Consider the following 23655-nt stretch of genomic DNA (forward strand, 5'->3'; position numbering starts at 1 on the left):
AACTGCCCCAAACTGATGGCTGCAGCTATAGACATTATCTAATCTAAAATTAAGGTAGTGCATGTGCTCCCACTTACACCGATTGCTATCTGTTATTTTCTTACCTCTCTTCTCCTCCAATGTGAAAAAACAGCTTGCGTGCTTTCATAAAATATTAACTTTTAGCCCTTAGAAAAACTGCAGTGGTTATCTTTAAGTACATTTAAATTGTACACTGTTCTGTTAACTACATTACAATATTAAGGCTGCTAGGGAACTTGTTACCTCTTATTCAGTTCCCATCATTTAAAATTAAATTTTTTTCACTGAACTGCTTGCCAGTGTAACTTTAAATCTTGCATTTCCTTCAGCAAAGAATACTCAGAATTCTCAAGATTAACTGCTTGCACCTGCAGGCAGACTGTATCCATGAAAATGTACTCAGCAATAAGTCTTTATAAATTAAACTTAGAAAAGAATGCACAACTGCCCTCAGATGCAGACATCTGAACTCCACTGAACATTTGCCTGTGGAAAACAGGCTAATATCTTTGCAATTTAAGAAGCTTAGCATTTTCTTGGCTTTCATAATTTTGTCTTATTTCTAAAGCCTACATGCTTACAAAAACAGCTGTTTACAACTTGTCAAAAGTAGTAATCCACACGTTCACCCTAGCAAAATAAAAAAAAGGAAATATCCTAATTCTACATATAATATAATCAGTGCACTTTTATATCCCCACCGTAGCAGGCCAAGATCACAGCCTATGAACATTAAACTTGCTTTTGTCCAGTCTTTTTTCTCTTTTGTTATAATGAAAACCTATATTTCTTGCAATTAAAAAAGTACTTGTTTACTTTAATATCTTTAACACGTACGACAATCACTGAAAAGACTCCCCTGCATTTAAAATACCCCTGACTGCACACTACACAAAACTGTTTTACTGTACAGAACATGCAGTTTATGTCATGAAATGTTTTATACAAATACTAACTAATAAGAGCAAAACATTTTTACTTACAGTTAAGTTCCCCCTTTTAGTGTCCTTCTAAGCATTAATGATATAATGCCTTTTCTTACAAAACCATATTTCAGAAATGTGATAAGATGTTTTATAGACTTTCATTTATTCACTAATTTCTGAGTTTCTGGTCTTCTTCCTGTTCATCTCCATCTCCCAACACCAGACTCTGGTTCAAGTCCAAGGTACTGCTGATTCTTCTAGTCAACTTTTGTGCATTTTTACTGTCTTGCAAGCATTTTCCTTTGGAACATTGGAAAATGTTTCACTGGCAAAGTCTCTCAATGTTACTGTCATAAGAATGAGAAGCATAGTCATCTTCTGATTTGCTGACTCACTTTTTGTTGGATAATCTTTTTTATTTCCTCCTTAGCCTGTACTGTGTTAGAAATGACTTTGGTCCTCCAGGAAAAAACACTTTGAAGACACCTCGATACAGCAGTTTGAATCTCATACCTGCCTCTCGACATTCCCTGATTGCTAGGATAAATTTACATCTCTTCTGCTTGGTGTCTAGTGAATAATCATTTTCCACAAATACTTTGCTGTCTCCAGTTTTTAATATTTGCCCTTCTGCCACAATTATGTCAGGCTCAACTCTTTCTGCTGCTATGATTACATCTTTACTAATATAGGTCTTGGCTGCATTCTCGTGGCCAAGTTTGCACTCAATATACCATTTAATTTAACAAATTCTGCTGTGGAACATTAGTCCAGTTACTTATCTGTGCTTTCATAATGTTAATGCAGTCTGTTCCTTACAGTTTATCTGGTACAACAGAAAATCTCGGGTTTTCTCTTTACACTCTGTCTTCCAAATACTATTTTTTTTTTTTTTGAGAAACCTCATATTCAACCAGCTTTTTCATCATGTCAGTTGTGACATACCCGCTCTGGGCTAGTAATCAAGGAGCCTGAATCCTCACCACTGACACTGGGAAGGGACGTTCACTTGGAAAAAAAATGGACACACACAGTATTTCCATAGGATCATAGGATCTTAGGAGGTTACTAGGCTAATGGCCCTGGGCCCCTTACAAGCCTAGCCAGGAGTTTATCCCCAAAAAGAAACCTCAGCCAGCATCTGTTGCCCCTGTCATTGAGGGACACAGGTGGAACCCCTGGGAAAAATTTGTGGCTTCTCATCCACTCATCAAGGTTGTGTTTGAAGAGAGTCAGTGAGGTATTCTGTTTAACGTGTATGGGAGGCCGATTCCAGAGATGGGGCAGCCTCTGGGAGAAAAACATGTCTCTCCAGCAGGTTTTGTTGATGTTGTATATTATATTGCCTTTCAAGAGGGTAATACATCAGGAGTTAGACTTACGGATATGGAGCATCTCTAGTAGGGCAGGCTCTGAGACTGCCTTGTAGGCCAGACACAGATCCCCTCTGAGCAATCTGTATGATACCGAGTAGAGTGATAGTGATTTGAGCCTGTCTGCACAGGACAGGTGATGGAGGCCAATGGATTCTCTTTGTGAGGTATTTCTGTGGCCTTTCCAGATGGTGCAGATGTTAGGAATGGTACATACCAAATGGGGTGTTATACTCAATTATTGGTCTAATACGGGAGGAGTATAGAGAGACAATGATTTTGGCACCAGTCTTTAGTTGTTGTTGTTGTGAGACCCTCTTGCAGTATGTTATCATTTAGGGAGTCAATGACAGCACACAACTTACAGTTGTCCGCAAACCTGGTCAGCCACATGCCTTTTGTGTTTGCCTGGACCTGTCAGAAGTAGATGCCAAACAGTAGAGGTCCCAGGACAGATCCCTGGGGAACTCCACTAGTGACAGGTCTGCTATAGGACGTGGAGGTGCCTATTTTGACCCTGAGGGTCCTGTCGGTGAGCCAGTTGGCCACTCACCTGATGAGACAGGGATTTATGCCAAGTCGTGTTAGCTTTTCGATGATGCCTGAGTGGGGGATTGTGTCAAAGGCCTTGGCCAAGTCAAGGTAAGCTGTATGTACTGACTTTCCCTCATCCAGAGCCTTGCTGACAGTCTCAAAGAAGTCAACGAGGTTCAACAGGCAAGATCTTTCCTTGACAAATCAGAGCTGGGTTGGGTCAAGTGCCTGGAGATTGCCTAAGTCCTTGTTTATGAGATCCATAATAATATGCTTCATGACTTTACAGATCAGACTTATCAAGTTAATGGGGTGATAGTTTCCAGGGTCAGCAGTAGCACCACCTTTGTGCAAGGGGAGGACAATGGCAGTTCTTCACTCTGCTGGAATGAAGCCTGTCCTTAGGTTGTGGTTGAATAGGGTGCTCAATGGCAAAGCTAGTCCTTGCTGGAGATGGTGCAAAATACAGCCTGGGATGCTACCAGGTCCCATGGAAGCTGTGTTCTTTGCCTTGGATAGGGCCTTTAACACTTGATGTATGTAGATGTAAGGTGCAGAACAAGTACTGGGGATGTCAGAAAGGTCTTTGGGGGGACAAGGGGGTTGAAGTTTGCTCTGAACCTATCTATTAGCAGGTTGGCTAAGTCAACAGGATCAGTGTAAGCGATACTGTTAAGTACTAATTTGGAACAAACCTGGGCTTTGCCATGGAGGCTCCTGATGTAACTAAAGAAGGCTTTGTGGTTTCCCTTTGTTTCGGAGGCTAGGTTCATAGGTAGGTACTAGGCTATTGGCCCTAGGGCCTATACAAGCCTAGCCAAAAAGGTACCCTGGCTTTCGCCACCCAAGAAAATTATTTTCCTGTGCCCCTGTCAAGCAGAACCACAGAAGTGATCCCCGGGGTGAATTTCCTATTACCCATCCAATCATCAATATTTTTCTTGAAGAGTGTTAATGAGGAGCTCTGTTTGACATAGATAGGTAGTCTGTTCCAGAGTATGGGAAGTCTCTGGGACAGTAATCTATCCCTCCAGCATGTTCTGTTTATTGTGGTGACAAGGTTTAGGTCCCTAGAGCATGTAGCTTGGAGGGATTGGGATTTCTTTAAGTGGAGCATGTCCAACAGCTCTGGGTTTGACATAGCTTTGTATGTTAGGCAGAGATCGCCTCTGAGTAGGCGATATGCGACGGAGTAAAGCTGGAGTTTTTTGTGACGGTCTGCGTAAGGCATCTGTTTTAGGTCAGTAATCCTCTTTGTGAGGTATTTTTGCGGCCTTTCCAGTTGTTGTAGATTTCTTGTGAGGTACATACCAAAAGGGGCACTGTACTCTATAATGGGTCTAATGAGTGATGAGTAGTGGGGAACAATGACCTCTTTTTTTCTGCATGAGAAACCTTTTGTGATGAGGTGTGCCACATAGAAGGACTTCCTGACTACTGTGGCGATGTGATTATCAAAGGAGAGACTACTGTCCACCTATGACGCAAGGTCTCTTATCACACTTTTGGTGTTAAGTAGACTACCGCCTATGTGGTATTTCATGGGCACAGAGTTTTTACCAAAGGGGATGACAGTGCACTTTTTGGCATTGAGCTTGAGACCATGTCTTTGCCACCAGGCATCTGTCTCAGTGAGGCCCTTTTGTAGGATGTCCACATCATTAGGAGTTTCGATTATGGCTCTTAGTTTGCAGTCATCTGCGAATTTAGTTAGCCAAAGACCTTCTGTGTTAGCCTGTACTTCAGAGAAGTAGATACCAAACAGGAGAGGACCCAGAACCGATCCCTGTGGTACTCCACTTGTCACTGGTCTGAAGTCTGATTTGGAGTCTGCTACTTTCACAGTGTGGGTTCTGTCAGTAAGCCAGCTGGCAACCCATCTTGTGACATAGGGATTTATACCTAGTTTAGTGAGTTTATCTATAATTCCAGAGTGGGGGATGGTGTTGAACACCTTGGCGAGATCTAGGTAGGCTGTGTGAACCACCTTACCCTCATCTATGGCTTTGGTGACTACTTCAAAGAAGTCTATCAGGTTTAGGAGACATGATCTGCCTTTTACAAAACCAAACTGTGTGGGGTCCAGAGTTTGGAGATCTCCAATGTCTTTGTTTATGAGTTCCATGATGATATGTTCCATGGCCTTGCAGACGAGGCTCATCAGGCTAATGGGGCGGTAGTTCCCGGGGTCTGTTGTGGCCCCCCCTTTGTGGAGTGGGATAACTGTCACAGTGCACGATTCAATGGGCACAAAGCTTGAGGTGAGGCTATGACTGAACATGGTGCTTAGGTGGGGTGCCAGTTCATTCTGTAGTTCATGTAGAAGGCAGCCTGGGATGTTGTCAAGTCCCATGGATGCTGTGTTGTTAGCTTTGGAGAGTGAGGTTTTTACCTGGGCAGCCGTGATTACAGGAACTTTGCATTCTTCCGGTATAAAGATGGGCCCTTTAGGGGGTGAGAGGGGGGTAAAGTTAGCACTGAACCTATTTGCCAGGATATTGTCAATATCAGTTGGTTCTGTATAATTAGTATCATTGTGCTGTAACTCAGAGCAGATATGACTATTGCCATTGAGATTTTTGACTTAGCTATAGAATGTTTTGTGGTTGTCTTTAGAATCAGTGGCAATTTTGTTTTCATAACTAGCTTGGGAGGATTTTATGAGGGATCTCAGCTTCTTACTGAGGCTGACCAGGGAGTTCCTCCAATCGTGGGATTTTACTCTTTTTTGCAACAGTTTCTTTCTTCTGTTGTAGAGTTTGTTTATGGCAGAAGACCACCAGATTGGCTTCTTTTTTTTGGAGGATAGCACCTTGGTTCTGTTAGGGATAGCACGATCCATGCACTCGTGTAAGTGCTTATAAAGTGCATTTGTGTAGGATTCAGCAGTCTATTGTCCATCTGCGTGGGTGTCATGAAGTTTGCCACTTCTGTCTTAAGAAGCGTGAAGTTGGCTTTGGAGAATTTTTTTACGGTTGTTTTCCTAATGGGGGGTGGGAGTGGGAGGTGGATGTCCAGGGTGATTAGCTTGTGGTCGGATTTGAGCAACGAGGAGCTGACCTCTGGTGTGGAACACCAGTCACCCATGTTGGTGATGACCAGGTCTAGGATATGGCTGCCCCTGGTGGGGGTGTGGATAAGTTGATCCAAGGTGTTGGAATTGATGATTTCCAGAAAACTTTGAGCAAAAGAGTTGGTACATGAGTAGTTCTCCCAGTTAATGGTAGGGTAGTTGAAATCACTCATTATTAGAGTGTTGGGTTGTACCTTTATATTTTCCAGTGTATCAAGAAAAGAGGAGTGGGAATCCTGGGGCATGGTGGGGGGTCTGTAGCAAGGTTCATTTCATAATTGGCTTTGGAAGTTTTCACTAGTGATCTAATTTGCTTGTTGAGGCTAAGCAAGGAGTTTTTCCAATTTGGAATTTGTTTCTTTTTACCCCAGGGCAAAAGTTTTTTCCTTTTGTTGTAAAGCCTGTTGATACAGGATGTCCACCAGACAGGTATGTGTTTCTTTGAGGAGTAGATTTTAGTTCTGTTGGGTATGGCTGAGTTCATGCAGTTGTACAGGTGCTTGTATACTGCATTGGCATACTGTTCAGCATAGTTGTCTGCATCCTCTGATGGGGCGGTGGTGTGAAGGTACTGATACCCTCCCTTTGGAGAGTGTAGTCAGCTTTTGAGAAGTTTTTAAGCTTGATTACATTGGGGGTGGTTTGGGTGGGATAGAAACTTCGAATGAGACAGACCGCCAATGTTGGTGAGAACGAATGTTATCTCCCCTTGTGGGGGATGAGACAAGCTGGTCTAGTCTATTAGAACTGATGAAGTCAAGGAATCTTTGAGTGAGTGCATTAGTGCAGGAATAGTTCACCCAGTCTAAGGTGGGTTAGTTGAAGTCACCAAGGATCAGGGTGTTAGGGGGTATGCTGATGGAGTCAAGTAGATCCAGGTTGGAGGAGTGGGTGTCCTGAGTTATGGAGGGGGGTCTATAACTGGCTATAACTTGGATGGGTCTCTTGCCTACTATCAGTTGCACCTGGAGTAGTTCCATTGAGTCATGCTGGCAAACCAGTCTGGAGGTATGTCGGTCCTTAATGAAGATAGAGACTCCACCACCCTTACTCTTCCTAACCTCATTTTGGGATCAGAATGTGTGGAATGTGTGGTATAGCCTTGTAAGGCAGGGGTGCTCTCCACAACCCTGAACTAAGTTTTCGTGACCGCACAGACATCAGCATCTTCCAGTGTAAGAAGAGCCTCCAGTGAGTGCATTTTCAGGTTAAGGCTCCTAGCGTTAAGCAGCATGACCTTCAATTTGCTTTTTAACAGATCTTTTATGTTGGAAGATTTGTCTTTGGGACATTGCCTAAAAAAGGCACAATGGGCATGCAAGAGCCTTGGCCAGGATCCGGAATCCCAATAGTGGCAGCTGAAGGCCATCTCTGGCAAAGCATCAAGGTCTGTCAACCATGTCATCCCAGGCAGACAGATACTAAATCCCCTTGAATTGACACCAGAAACTAAGCCAATTGTTGAAGTCAATTATTTTTTTTTGGTATGGTGAATAACCTTGGGTTAGGGTCAAACGCTGTACCTTGTGTGTATTAGGTAAAGGGCTTAACCATTACACCAAACCCACCCTGCAACTCTTTGCACCATGCACAATTTCCCTTAAGAGCACACTGGGAAAACACTCAGTCTGGGGTCTGGGTTTCTCTCTCTGTCCCCCAACAAGTCCCTAGAAAGACTCCCCACTGGCACATCTGTAGATTTGAGTCCTCAGCTGAGTGTCCAACCCAAGTCCTCCAGCACCCTCTCTGTAAACCAGTGCTTCATGTCCCTGCTCTAAACAGCTGACATACAAACACACTCTTGGAGATTTTGATTTGCACACACACACACACACACACACACACACACACCTGGAAAGGGGTGGCACAGATTTACTAGCTATGCCCCCTTCTGCCCAGACTATAAGGTAGTTACAGTGCCACCAGACACTCCAAAGCCAGCTACTCTAAGCCTCTTACAAGGGTAACGAATTATACTGAGTGACATTAATATTAATACAAATGACAGTGTTTGATCAATGCAGTAAGGCCTTCATGAGTGGCCACAACATCACCAAACAGATATAAGTACTCTTAAAGTTTAATATATTCTCTAAAGGACAGGCTACAATAAAAAGTTTAAATATATTTAATAATAAATAATAAAAGAACAGGAAAATACTAAATATCTATTTACAATAAACACCAGAGTTTCAAACAAAGGAATATTAAAATAACACAGATTAATATTTTCACACAGATACAGAAAAACAGTACTTAACTAATCTCACTATATTTTCCTAACTGATCTAAAGAATTACTATTCTATGGTCACTTACTAGAGCAAGCCAAGATGAAGTAAGTGAGTGGTCTTACTTCTTTGTCAGGTTCCAAAAACAGACTGCTCTGAGACTTTTCTCTCATCTGGTATTAAAACATCATTTTCATCCAAGATTACAGAATGACATTACATACATTTGGTCACCTGAATTCTGGTTCCCATGCTACCCCCATGACTAGAAGCTGCCAGTATTTAGCACATATGTGTTACTATACACATAGACAGAGCTTTGGTGAGATGTGTTATAGCATCTGGACGCTATAAAACCATAAAATACTTCCAATCTTCCTACAGGAGCTAATAAACCATTGTCTGGCACAGACATTTAGTCTCCGGCTGAAATCAGTACTGCAAGATACAATCCTTATGGCCTAAATTAAGTAAATTAATTTCTTACCATTTTTCAAAGTTAGCTGGACTGAAATTAACTTCTTTTCTTCCAGTGTCCTATTTACAACAGTACAGTCTGATATAAATGTATATTTCTTTTCTGTCCAGCAGGACACACTGTTGATACATTTTTAACGCAAGCAACTTTACAAATACATATTCAACATAAGCATCTGTACAAATCAGCTTGATATACAAATGACATATAATTATTCACAAAATTCCAGCTAGCTATACTGGCATATGTTACACATCCACTGCCCTACTTGTCCTGGCATAGCTTGCAATACCTCATAGTGTCACACCAGCCTCTGATTTTTGCACTTTTATCGTTTCATCTGAATAGCTAGTTAAAGCTTTTGCTATTTCTTCAGCCTTTTGCTGTTTGAGTTGATATACTGCTTCAATGCTTCATTTATTTTAATCAGGTCTGAGCATATTTCATTTATTTTTCCTCTAAAATACTAAGAGTCATCTCTTGTACCAAAGCTGGAGCTTGAACTGCTTTTTTGCTGAACAGCTGCAGGATTCGTCACAGTCATTGTTTTCTCTTCTCCTTTTCTAGTTGATTTTATTTCAGGCTCTCTAAGATTCATCTTTGCTGGTATCCAGGCAGTGTGCTTACTAGCCAGTAACTGAATTTCACTAAGACTGGCAGAATTACTAGCCCTTATCTCCCAGTGTCCTTTTTTCACTGGGAGAGCTGAGCTTAAGTTCTTATCAATGTCGAGCCATCGTGGAACCTAAACTTTTTCTCATATATTATACCAATTGTTTAGATTCACATGTGTTCATAAATGTTTTAACATTTCTAACCTGGACTGACATCAAACTGACAACAGACCATAACTAACCTAAAGGTTTAATTAAATTATCTTGAATGTATTTGAATTTGAAGACAATGAAACACTTCTGCAAGACAGTGGAGATTTTGTTTCACTCTGCATGAACTGTCTCTACAATCGTACATCTGATTTCTGGAAAATGTATAAAGAACTATAAGTTTATTTCAGCACAGCATTCACCTTTTTAAAGAAAGATTAGAAAATCTGAATCCATGTGAGAAGGTAGAGGTGAGTATGCAGATGTGTCTGAAACTAGAGGTTTTTCACAGATTCGCAGACTGATAGATTGTTACTAGGCTAATGACCTGGGGGGGGGGCTTTCTAAGCCTAGCCAAGTTTTCCCTAAAGAATAATGATATCCTGATTCCAAATATGACATTGAGGGCCAGGCATATATAAGCTACCTCTGTCCATAAGGGACATGGGTGCCAGGCCCGGTGTAAATTTCCTATTCCTCATTCACTGGTCTAGGTTGGCCTTAAACTGGGTAATAGACAAACTCAGTTTCACATGGATGGGATGCTTGTTCCACAGGACATGCAGTCTCTGGGACACATATCTGTCTCTCCAGCATGTTCTCTTTAAGGCACAGGCAGTATTCAGGTTCTTATTTTCAATATTAGTCAATGTGATGCAGCTCATATTATTTGTTTATTAGACATTAGATATGTGCCATCTTCTCAAAGATTACAAAAGAAAAAAATTAAGGGGGATAGGAAGGTTTCATCATTAGGCACTGATATCTGTTCGGGCATAGCTGTTTTATTTAAAACCCCCAAGACTGTATGTCTAGATATACCAATTGTAAAGGTAGATAGAGTTCTTTCAATAGACTTGTTTGTTGAATGTACTATTTACAGACTTATAGTATTGTATGTTTCTACTAGTTTATTCTTGATATTTGGAACATTTCTTATTAGTCATGATAGACATTATATTAGTAAGGGATTTCAGCTGTAATTTACATAAACTTTCCTATGCCTCTGGTGCTGTTAAGATACTTAAAGAATGTATGGAAATACGGAAAGTATATAATGATCTTGTTTAAGCTATATACTCTGGAGTGGATGGAAACTGATTATTTTTTTTTCTCTGAAGGTATTTTACCAGCTTCAGAGTAGGAATCTAAAACTATGATTTACTGACTATCTAGATATATGAGTTAGGACAGATGCTACAATCCCATCTGTTTCTATTGTTAAAGGGGTTAAGAAATTAACTGGGAAGTTGTTAGATGATGATAGATTTCAATCTATTCTAATTCTTTATGGGGCGATCACCTGACTATGAAACAGTTTTGTGTTGCTTGGGAGGATTGGTGGATAGTTTTTAAACAGAAATTTAAGTGTAAGTATTTGTTTTGTGAAAAAAATATTATAATACTGCTAATAAACTTGCATTTCAGGAACTCATGATAAAATTTTACATAACACGAGGTGTGAATAACTGTGATTTGTTACACACAGAACACTTGCTATATAGGCCTAATTATGCTAGGATTCTACATCAGTTGCAAAGGTAGTCCTAAGCTACTGAAGGACAAACAGAACACGTTTCTCCTTGTTTTATTAAATCTCTGCATTATATATAGGGTAAAGTATGAAGGTTTAAGTTATTCTAGCCTTCCTGATTTGGTGCACTGGATATATCTGCTTGTCAGTTAAATGCTGGGATGCAGTCAGTCAGTTCATCTTAACTCTTGAGAGAGTATCACATTTTCTAAGGCACAACAACTACACATAGATGCTATTATTACAAGAGCTTTTGATATGTACAACTTTGTCCTGTGATGGATGGAATACGTTATTAATTTCATAAGTCTATGACCGTATCTCAAAAACAATTTTTTTACATGTTGAATGTAGTTTAGTGAAGTGAAACAGTAGGTGTTCTGAGGTTTGCTTGGAGAAAGAAAGGGGATAAAAGGATTATGGGTAACTGCAAGCCTTTAACAATTTGTAACTGCAATTTTCAGAATTGACATTACATTAAAAGCATATTCAAATTTAAATCGTACATTATTCATACAATAAAGAAAGAGAAATTTACTTGCTGACTGGTGAACCACCGAGCCTCCTCAATCTCATTTTGGTCGACATGAATATCTGTTGACACTGCTTCGGCCAAGCAGCCAATCATCAAGGAGGATGGCATTGGCCAAGGCTGGCATGATACATAGTGAACATGACCAACTTTCACCCCGCTCTCTTCCTCTACTTCACGTCGAACACCATCTTCTATTGTTTCTCCTAAAGAGAAGACAAATATGTTAAATAAATGTTAAGGGAAAAGAAAAATATCAATGGATGAAAAATAATAAAATCTATATTTTAAGATAATGAACTGATGAGTTCTTCTAAGTGAACATACATCTGAAATAGTCAATATTTCCCATTAACCATTAGCAAACAAATGCAGCACAGATTTTTTTTCCATCAAATATGTACCTAACCTAACATAGCTTTAGTTGTGCGGCACAGCAGCTGCATGTTGTAGAAAAAAAGTTTTATTACTCTTAAATGAAACATAATCTTAGACCTATGAGGTACCTAATGTTTTAAAACTTAGAATCAAGACAAAACTAAAAGTTATTATTGGAGAAAACTAACAACACACTTGTTAATATTAAAATACTGACCAGAAATGTAAGAATGAGTGCTTTGCCACACCACTGCTGGGGGCAATATCTAACACAATGACCAAAAACTAAATATAACCTACCCTGACATTTAAACCTTGTAAAGTACTATAAAAACAGGAACATACCTCTCAACTGTCCCTGATTTTGCCAAACATTTGCTCTATGCTTCACAGCATTTTTGATTTTCCAGTATATCACTCAAAATTAAAGTTAGTCAATAATATCTGACATTAGAGTTTAATGCATCTTATTGTTCAGGAAATGCATGTAGATGCAAACCATATTGTCCTATTAACATTTTAAGTGACTTACAGTAATACTGAAAAATGCCTCTGATCCCTCATTGACAGGGGTGACAGGTGTGACTGATGGTTCTTGTTTTGGGGATAAACTCTTGGCTAGGCGTGTAAGGGCCCTACAGCTATTTGCCTAGTAACCTCCTATGACTTAGTGATCCTATGATTTTGGGTCCTTGTTGCTCTCCCCCATTTTTTTAGCTTTGTCCCTGAGTCTTAAGTAAAGAATTTGACAGCTATGCAGAGGATCTTGGCAAATCTGTTACAACAGTCCCCAAACACACAAGGCTACAAATGCCACTACATCTATCAATGTTTCTGATACAGATTCATTAACTATATTCATTTTAGAGTAACAGTGACTCACACAGAATGTTGACATACAAGACTTCCATACCTCTCAACCTCTTAGAGTGAGAAATCTGGACAAAGCCATAAATAAAATAGGACAAAGGCACAAAAATAGGGACACTTTTTAAATATTGCTGTTACAAACTTAGAAATTTGATAGAATGAGAGATTTTGCATTAGCATGAATTTTCTGAAGGGTATGAAGTCTGAAATTCATTTTTTATCATTTTCTAACTTCAGTCTTTAATGATTTGCCACTAATTTGCCAGAAAACCACAATTTTATGAAAAATGCACCAAAGTATGAGGCAAAAATATGGACATTCTGTGAAAATCTGTACAGTTGAAAGAGGTATGAAGACTGCTATGAATGTTAGTGCAAAAGTCCAAGGCCAAAACACCGTTTTCAGTATTTTACTTAAGAGAGAATTCATTAGCATCACATCACTCTATTTAATTAGACAACAGACAATAAATATAAAGACTTATGGAGCTCAAATGAGCAAAGGGATATTAGATATGGGGCACTGCATTTACACAAGAAGACCAGTCTGATTTTGCTTCTCTGATTTTTTTCCCCAGCTCCGCGCGCGCACACACACACACACACACACACACACACACACACACACAGACGTATTATTTTACAATTCCAACCACAGCCACCTTGCAATATAATGAAAAATGGTCCTATCTTGTGAAATCAGGCAAAACAGAAAACAGTCTTGCTTCAATAAATGCTCCACATTAATTAGTGCTCTCATAAAATACAAGTCCATCTTCACAGGCATTGCTTTGGGCACCATGGTTTTTGTTTTAAATAAACATAGCATAAGTACTTCTTGTATCATCCAAAAGTACTTACAATAGGCATCAGTTTTCTCTTCATCCCTCAAAGATGATCAATTTTAAATGTAAACAAGCAAACTTTGCACTACAAATATTCTATTCATTCAGACCTGACTTCCCTAAAGACTCCTTATCACACTCTTTCCTTGACCCAGGACTCAGGAAAACAGGAATTTGAATGTATCTGCTTTTTTGTTCATTAAATATCCAACAAGGTATTTGCATTTTTTTTTTTAATTGGGACTTGGCTGCTTACTCTGTTTTGAGCCTTAAATGCACAGGTTCAGCAATCTTACCAGCTACCACTATACCATATGACTCCCCCCCCCAATACAAACACAATATGAAAACATCTGCAGTAACCACAGGAAAGGAGACAGAGTAGTAAAGAGAAGGAGGGAAAAATCTGTGATGCAAAAGATGATGGACAATCCATCTATCCTTCAGTTCTTGCCTCATCCACTCATAAAGCAAGAGGCTCTTACTCCTCTGAAATCCCACCACATTGGGCTACATGAGGGCATGTATGAAGAGACAGGGGAATACATGTCCATTAGTGGAGAGGGTAAGTATATCTGAAGTCAAGTAGGTACCATTGATTAAAAAAGAGAGACTACAAAAATGATGCTATAATAAACAAGGAATGTAGTCTACTGCAAAATATGTTATTGTACATGCATTTGTTGTAACTTGCAGAAGAATAGAAAACAATATCAATGTGAGCTTTCATACCTGAAAATTTTCCTTAGAAGAAGGCTAGCATATCTTACCTGGCTCAATGAATCCTGCAAGACAAGAAAACGTCCCAGCAGGGAACACTTTCTTTCTGCCTAAAAGACACTGATTCCCATCAGGATGTATTACTAGCATTATTGCAACTGGATCTGCAATAAAAAGGAGACAAACCCAAATACCAAAATGTCACTAATTTTGTGCATCAATGCAATGTTAACAGCCCACACACACACACACACACACACACACACACACACACACACACACACCTCTATGCACAAATAAAAAGTGGTTTATTAGAACATGGTTTGTAAGTAAAAATTGAGTATCTTTGTCAGACATATGTAAATAAGGAATATGTATATGAAACCATTTAACACATCAGCAGTTACAGATATAGCATTTTCTATTTGTAGAATATCCAATATGCATTATGAAAATAACATGCACATTTTTATTCCTTACAGGTTTTGTATTGTTCATTTAATTTTGCCTCACAAAGTCAAAGCTGCAAAAATGAGAACAGGAGGTAAATGTAAAATGAGTACAACTGAAACCTGACTTTAAGAAGCAGCTTCAGATGGTGTTTGAATGGAGTCTTCATACTCCCCTAGAGGCTACTGAGAGAAGTAAAAGCATATCTTTCTTTCTTAATGTCATACAAGCAATACATATGAAATTGCTTATTATACATGTAAAATGTGTCTAAACAGGCTTTCAGAGTCAAAAGGGAGAAAGAAAAACCTGAAAAACCCATACAGTAATTCTAAAGCATGGCTGTTTGACCTGTTTTATCCAAAGATGATTTTAGTTTTTGCACACACAGAAGTATGTATACACAGTAAAGCTCTACACCTGTGTGCACATATGTGGAGGAAGCAGTACATCATAATGGCCATCAAAACGCAGAATTACAAGAGGGCAAGAGCAACAAACTAAAACTTTTTTTTTTCCTTGAACGTCTGAAATACAAAACATAGGGAAAAGCAGTTTAATCTGGTAGAATACAAGGTAGCCCACATGGATATATAACTTTGGGGTCTGAATGGAGAGATGACAAAATAAGCAAGCAAAGGAGAGTAGTATTGCTGGAATTGAATTTATTCTCAAGTCTTGGTGAGTACCTTCATGAGGTGGACCCTGTTTTTTTATAAAATTTCACCAAGGTGACACTGCTATAAAGACTGCATTTTATATAGCATATATCATGGACAGAAGTAGGTTAAAAATAAAAAAGACAGCTGGGTGCACAAGTCCCAGGATAAAAGGTGCCCAATCCTGACAGGCACATGCGTACCAGGACTAGAAAAAAATGACAGTGTTGAATCTTCAAGACATGGAAACATTCCTACAATGGGGTTAGGTCAGGCTCAGGGAGAGGATGGCCCCATGTTGTAGAAGGAAGTAGTCCATAAAAATCAAAAAAACTGATAGGGCAAAAAATGGCAATAAAAATGATAGCGTGAACTACTGAGAATAAGAAAGAAATTATGTATGATTACTATTAAGCAAAATGGCCAGGATTTCCGGAGAGAAGATATACAAAAAGGTTAAGAGAAAAATTAGAGGAAAGAAAAATACTTGCACAAGAAAAACTGTCAAAAGCTTCAAATGCAAATTTGTGTTCATTAATACAACAGATTCATGAAAAACGTTATACAGACCAAGAAACCTTAGACCATTTGGAAAAAGAAGTAACTGAGGAAGTACAAAAATATAAAGAACAAAATATAGAGATTTTTAAAAGGCATAAAAAAGAAATATGGACATAGGAAAGAAAGAAAGAAAGATCTAATATGGTGCAATATTTATGCAAAGGAAAAGGCAAATTAATCAATGCAAAAAGCAGCTCCAAAGATACTCAAACAGAAATACAAGCAAAAACACCCAGATATGGAAATTTCACAACAGAAAAATAAGATCACAAAGGGGGAATGCAGAACAGAAGATTAGTAAAGCAGAAGTTAAAAAAATAGAAGCTGAAGTTACAGAATACTTGCGAAGTGAAGGATTTAGTGTAGAAAATCTAACTGATAACACCATAGCAGGATAGAATAATGAATCCCCAAATTAAGGAGAAACCAGTGGAGCAGGAAACATCTGATCAGTTGACATATGAAGATACTTTGGAGTCTTGCTTGGAAACCAGTATAAAAGTTCAGTTGGAGTTGTACAGCAAGCCAAGGAACAGGAAACTGTGGCAACTCTGATGCAGTCAATGCTGTGGAGTGATAGGCCAGTGAGTTCCTATATGAAAAAAACGGATAACACAAGATGAAACTGAAGTGAATGTGGCACAGGAAGATGCTGTGAAACTTTTGTAGAAAGTCCACAGGAAATGGAGAACAAAGAATGTGGTCTCAGTTTAGAAGAAAATTATCTAAGGAAAGAGTTGCTTGACTTAATAGAGCTGGTAGTAGACATTAAGATAAATGAAAGAAATAGACGACAGAAAGCCAACAAGACCCAAATGTTAGAAGTTTGATAAAACAAATGAAGGCAGTAATCAGGACTGTTCATAGAAATTCATGCAATATAACAGAAGTAAATAGGATATATCATTGTGTAGCTAAATTAATAATAGATAAAGTCGTACCACAAAAACACAAGGCGGTAAGGGAAAGGAATGGGAAAAATCAAATGCCATCATGGAAGTATCGAATAGAAAAAAACTATAAAGCAATTAAAACACAAAATGTCACTGTTAAAAGAGTGCAGAAGAGAGAACACAGCAACAAAAATACTCAGAAAACTAGACATGATAAAAACAATGTGTAGAATCAGAACAGATCAGGATATATAGTACACTATCGCAAATAATAAACTAAAGATATCAGCACAGGCAGAAAAGATTAGAGGATATGCATATACATATAAAGGAAAAGTACAAAATAAACAATTTATTGATAACCCAAAACGTTTTATACAGAATTGGGAAATGAGGCAAAAAGGATAGAAATACCACCAAAAAAATAAGAAATAGACACATTTTGGAGAAATATCTATGAAGATCCTGTGAAACATAACAAAGATGCTGAATGGATGAAAGAAGTTAAAAGAAAGAATAAGAAATTCAAATTCACGGGATATGAAATGGGATGAAGTAACGGCCAGAGAAATTGAACCAAAACCAAGAAAAGCTCCTAAGTGGAAAACCCAAGCCCAGATGCAATACCTAACTTCTGGCTAAAAGTAGTAACATCTTTACATGAAGATTTAGCCATGACTAAGAAATATTTATATGGGCATCCCGAACAAACGCCAGTCTGGTTAACAACAGGAAAAACAATACTCCTTGTTAAGACTGAACTTGCAAGTTATCCTAAAAATTATAGACCAATAACTTTGCCTTCCAACGATGTATAAACTAAACACTGAAATTGATGCTGACAGAGTTTATAGTCATTTAGAAGAAAATGCAATAATGGCAATAGAACGAAAGGGTAACAAAAGAAAGTTATATGGAACAAAAGATCATTTGCTGTAAATAAAGTCATAATGGAGAACTGTAAAAAGGGTAAGAATCTAAGAATGGCATGGATAGACTACAAAAAAAGCATTTGACGGCATCCCACAATCATGGATAAAAGAGTGTTTACATTTGTATAAGATACACCCTACACCTACACTGACCGATTACATTAAAGCGACCATGAAATAGTGGCAAACCACTCTGAAGTTAAGCCATGATAAAGGACAAATTATTATTCCAGGGATAAAAATTTAAAGGAGGATATTCCAGGGTGACTCTTTGTCACAGCTGCTCTTTTGTCTCACCCTTAACCCATTAAGCTGTCTACTTAACAGCTTAGGTCATGGCTGGAATTTCCCAGAAAACAACAAAGTGTAAAGCCTTTTCATTTTTTTTTTTTTTTTGTGGATGATTTAAAACTGTATAGTTCATCAGATGAGGAACTGAAAGCACAACTACACGTGGTCAAAACTTTCTCAGATGATATAAGAATGTCATTTGGTCTTGATAAATGTGCAAAAGCAACTTTTAAAGCAGGAAAGCTGTAGCACAAAAAAATATCAATGTGTGATAGAAATGTGATATAAAAGAACTTGAGCAAGAGGGAGTGTATAAATATTTGGGAATTGATGAAGGATCAACACTAAAACATGAACAAATGCGAATAAAATTTAGTAAGGAATACTTTAGAAGACTAAAATCAACAATGAAAACAGCTCTGACATCTAGGAACAAAGTTCAAGCTATAAACCAATTTGCTCTTCCTGTCCTAACTTACAATTTTAGAGTGAGTGACTGACTGGACCCAAAAGGTACTGGATCAGTGTATACCAAGATTATATATTCCCTGTTATGAAGGAGGTATGGGCCTCCTCAAAATTGATTACATGTATAGATCCGCAATCATAGGACTGCATACATATCTGCTGACCTCACAAGACCCAAACATGGTGAAAGTTTTAAAACATGAGGAGAATAAGTCTAAGATGACTTCCCTGCTTAGTTTAGCAGAAGCATATTTGTGTCAAAAGGGAATCGAAATCAAACCAGAAGTAGAAAAAACTCAGGCAGCAACTGAATGTGCCAAAAAAGAAAAGAAGGAATATAAGGTGAAAGACCAGATTAGAAGGGAAGAAGTGTGGAAAATGCATACATACAGTTGCAAGTACAGAAAACTCTTGGAACAACTTCATGTTGTTCAGTACCGAACACAAGAATGGTTAAGGAGAGGTGAAATTAAACCACAAGATGAACGGTTAATATTTGTGGATCAGTATAGTGGACAAAGTACACGTTGGTTTACAAAGTTCATTGAACATGTGGGAGAAACAGACAAATGCAGGTTTTGTAAAACAGAATTGGAAATGGTCACAAATCTTGCTGCTGGGTGTGATACACTAATGGCAGAAAGACTGTATATTGAAAGGCATTATAATGAGGCAAGACTGTTGCAATGGGGATTGTGCAAACATTATAATATTGAAGTAGCTGGGAATAAAGTTTATATCACATGGGATTTCCCATTACCAACAGTTCATAGGATCATAAAATTACAGGAGGTTACTAGGCTAATGGCCCTAGGGCCCTTACAAGCCTAGCCAAGTTCTTACCCTTATTTCCACGATCAGCACCATGAGGGACACAGGTGGTATCCCAGGGTGAATATATGGTCACCCATCATTTATCTATACCTATCATCCAGATTGCGTTTGAAGAAAGCCAATGAGATGCTCTGGTTGACATGAAGTGGAAGTCTGTTCCAAAGGTGTGGTAACCACTGGGAGACAAATCTGTCCCTCCAGCAGGTTTTATTCATGTCACATACCAGGTTAAGGTCTTTAGAGCGAGTAACCCATGTACCATTTGACTTTCTGATATGAAGCATTTCCAATAATGCAAGGTCAGAAACTGCCTTATGTGTAAGGCAGAGATCACCTCTGAGTAGTCTGTATGAAACAGAATAAAGTGACAGTGTTTCCAGTTTAGGAGGGCTCGCTCCCTCTTACTCTTAGACAGCAATTTCTTCCACTTACTGTAAAGTCTGTTAATGGCAGTTGTCCACCAGGCAGGTTTGCTTTTCCTTGAGGAGCTTATTTTGGTCCTATCAGGTACAGCCGAGTGATTGCAGTTATACAGGTGTTTGTATAAAGCTTTGGTGTAGAGCTTGGCATAGCTGCCAGTTCCATCTGAGGGAGGGGGTGCAGTGAAGCTATTTATACCATCCCATAACAGGTTATAATTTGCTTTGTAGAAGTTTTTTAGTTTAGTTGCTGCTGGGGTGGGGGTTATGTGTGATAGTTACTTCGAATGAGACCAATTTGTGGTCAGATCTCACCAGGGAGGACCTCACAGTTGGGGTGTTACAGTGGTCCCCCATGCTGGTGAGCATCAGATCCAGGATGTTGACAACTCTTGTGGGGGTGTCAACTAGCTGGTTCAAGGCACTGGAGTTAACGAAGTCGAGGAACCTTTGGGCAAATGAGTTTGAGCATGAATAATTTATCCAGTCAGTGTATGGGTAGTCACCCAAAACCATGGTGTTTGGATGTATCTTGATAGACTCAAGTAGATACAAATAGGTAGAGTGGGTGTCCTGATTCATGGAGTGGGTCCTGTAGCTGGCAATGACTTGAATAGGTGTCCTACTAACAGTTAATTGCCCCTGAAGTGTCTCCAGGGAGTCATACTGTTTAACCAATCTATCTGGAGGTGTATTTATCATTAATGAATATTGGCACACCTCCTCCTTTAGTTTTCACACCTTTAGTTTGAGGTCTGAATCTGTGGAAGGTGGTGTAACCTGGTATGGCTGGGGTGCTCTCCACAGCCTTGAACCAGGTCTCCGTAATTGCACAAATGTCTGTGTCTTCCAAGGTGAGGACAGCTTCCAGTGAGTGCAGTTTCGTGTTGAGACTCCTAGCATTTAGCAGCATAATGGACTATGACAGAATCATAACAGTACCTGTTGCTGACAGACTTCAATGCATGTGTTATATGGCATATCCTGGCACCTGACAGACAGCTGACCATGACCTTTTCCTTATCCAGCCTGATGAGAGGGACATCATTGTGTCTCATGATAGAATTACCTATGAATAATATGTTTTGTTTCAAGGAATTGACCGGTGAGACACTGGTGCATGAGCTATTATGAGTAATGTGTTCTGCAGAGGAAGTATTATGTGTAGCATGCTTGTGTTTGTGTTTGGGATGTCTCTGGTGTTTAGGTATGTTTCTGGTGAGAACCTCCGCATATGTAGGTATGTGTGATGTGGGTTTGGGTGGAGTAGCAGGTGAGGTACACATGCTGGCAACCTGCTCATTGTCATATGTACTGACTGATGTGTGAGAGAGCATGGATTCATATAGTTGCATCTTTCACACATTTTGTTTGTGTGTACTAGGAGTAGAGGGTTGTTGGTGAACATGAGACAGTTGCTACACTGCCTCAGGATGCCCATGCCAACCAAGCTGGCTGGAGAAACTGTAGGACAGGTAAATTTATATGATCAGGAAAAGAGGTCACACTTAGGAGTGGCTCAAAGAACAGATGCGAGAAAACCAGATATATTAGTCTACGTAAAGAAGACAAAAGTAGCACTGATCACTGAAATTGCTACATCCAGTGACTACAGTGTCTTATGTAAAGAGAGAGACACAAAGTTCATAAAATAGCAGGATTTTCAGGAAGAAACGAGGGCAATGTGGAAGAAGGATACCCAGACAGTTCCAATAACAGTAGGAGCAATGGGTCTTATAAACAAGAATTTACAATTATACTTAGATACTGATACATGTAACTCCATATGAATTGTAGAAGGAGTCAGTTCTGGTCACATTGTGGGTGCTGCAAAAAGCACTTATGGCTAACATCAAAGACTGAAACAATACTAATTTCATGAGTTTTAATTATATTTTGACTTAGGAATGGGTCTTCTATATAGGCTGCCTGATGATTCTCTGCTACTTTTTGATAAGCCTAAACATTCCCACTTAAATCCCTTATATACTTGAATACAGTCTTCTCTTAAATATCTGTATAAGACTGTGCAAGTTCAGGTATTTTAGTCTTTCATAATAACTTAAATTTTCACATCTCTGGATGCCCTGGTATATTTTTGGTGTAGTCTTTCCAGTTTACTCATGTTTATTTTCTTACAAAGTTTCCATATTTTTATTCCATATTTAAGTTTGGGTCAAATGTAACTAACAAACAATGATTTCATCATTTCTGATTTCCTAGACTTTATATATCTTTTTATACAACCTATAGCTCTATAGCTATCCTTAACTAATCGGTTGATATGATTAGAAAAACTCAAAGCTGGAGCTACCCATATACCTAGGTCTTAAAATGAATCTACAGTTTCAATCACTATGTGCTGTATTAAATATTCACTTTTCAGTTTAGGTCTCCAAATCTCATATGCTTATTTTCTGATGTATTTATCAATATATCATGGTACTTTCTCCGTAAAATGCAGTGTATGCTTCAGTTTTCTGGACTGTTCATAGCTGACAGCCACTGTACTCTTAGTTTTACCAAGGTTATAATCTGAGAATAACCCACACTTTTCCAAATGCATGAAAAGACTACCTGCTTAGACATAGAAAGATATGTAAGAACATCATTACCAAACAATGATATTTTCACTTCACCATTTCTTACTTGAGATCACTACATATTAGATTTGTTGTGTCATTGCTATCACTGGTAAGGCAAAAAGTCACTGAAAATGGGAAAATATGACATGTGACCCTTGACAGTCTAACTGGCAATGAAAGATCTCTATGCATTTTAATATGGACTACAGAAACTGAACAGATTGACATTAACTCAACAAAATCATTTGCAAACCCAATAATTAACAACATACATGCTAAACAACTCATTCAACTCTAACAAAAGCCTTTTCCACACTCAAACATGCAGGTAGGTGCATGCGTGAATGGGTGTGCCTTCTTTGAAGGTTGGGTGTCGGGCTGGCACCTCGGCACCGTAAAAATCCACTGCCAATCATTAGCGGACCGGAGATCCGCTGTGGCGACCCCTAACCAGGAAAAGCCAAAAGACATTAGTTTAGTTTGACCCTGTTTCCCTTGCCCTGTCTTCATTAACAGTCCCAATTGTTAAAATATAACTGAATGTTTGCTTCCTTTACAGACCCACATGGCTTGGTTACTACCTAATCTCTTAAACATTTAGCCAGGTAATTGACATTAATGGAGATAAACATCTTGCAATTATCACTAACTGCTGACATCTGCTTACAGGAGAAAGACAGACTTAGACCATTTACTTTCCTTTACAGTAGTGCACTGCTTGTTTCTACAACGAATGGACGAGCATATATACAACAACTTCGGGATTGTGGTATGAAGTTTCCAAATTTCTTTAGAAAGCTCATCACTTTCTGCAGTGTTACCCAGTGCCTGATCTTTCATCATCTTCCAAACTTCATCTGAATGTATGGGTCCAGCAGTGCATTTGTCTGACTCTCTTTTACTTTTAGTGAATCTACTGCTGCAAAATAACGTTGAATTTCCTGTTTTGTCCCTACCATTTAATCCTAGTCATGTGAAGTTCCTGAAAGAACTGTCAAAAAATCTTTCCTGTCATTATTGGACATCTACTAACAGTGACCCCTTCTTTAGGTCTCTCCCCTGCAATAACTGAGTCCTTTACTGTCTTAATCTAACATCCAAAGCCCTTTGATATGCTGGATAATTATATCAGGGAGAGGAACAATTGCAGAGTGTCTAAGAGCAAAATAAGGGAGCATTTGTATAATATGCATGAGTTTAGGAAAATTTCAGTTAAATAGTTCCT

At 38.8% G+C, this 23655-nt stretch overlaps 2 protein-coding genes across 9 annotated transcripts in view; one reads left to right on the forward strand and one right to left on the reverse strand.

Moving 5' to 3' along the window:
- Positions 1 to 23655, forward strand: part of ZFYVE16 (zinc finger FYVE-type containing 16) — a 3161611-nt gene that overhangs the window by 484933 nt on the left and 2653023 nt on the right. The gene's annotated exons all lie outside the window — the stretch shown is intronic.
- The window catches only part of NUDT12 (nudix hydrolase 12), a 588354-nt gene that overhangs the window by 214408 nt on the left and 350291 nt on the right, over positions 1 to 23655 (reverse strand). The window contains exons 5-6 of the mRNA XM_044064230.1: positions 14389 to 14502; positions 11532 to 11731 (exon numbers count right to left, since the gene is read on the reverse strand). Coding sequence (XP_043920165.1) covers positions 11532 to 11731; positions 14389 to 14502 — 314 coding nt within the window. The remainder of the gene's footprint in view (positions 1 to 11531; positions 11732 to 14388; positions 14503 to 23655) is intronic.

This window comes from Protopterus annectens, chromosome 2.part2, assembly GCF_019279795.1.
Source record: "Protopterus annectens isolate FY-2018-M chromosome 2.part2, PAN1.0, whole genome shotgun sequence".
Taxonomy (NCBI): Eukaryota; Metazoa; Chordata; order Ceratodontiformes; family Protopteridae; genus Protopterus; species Protopterus annectens.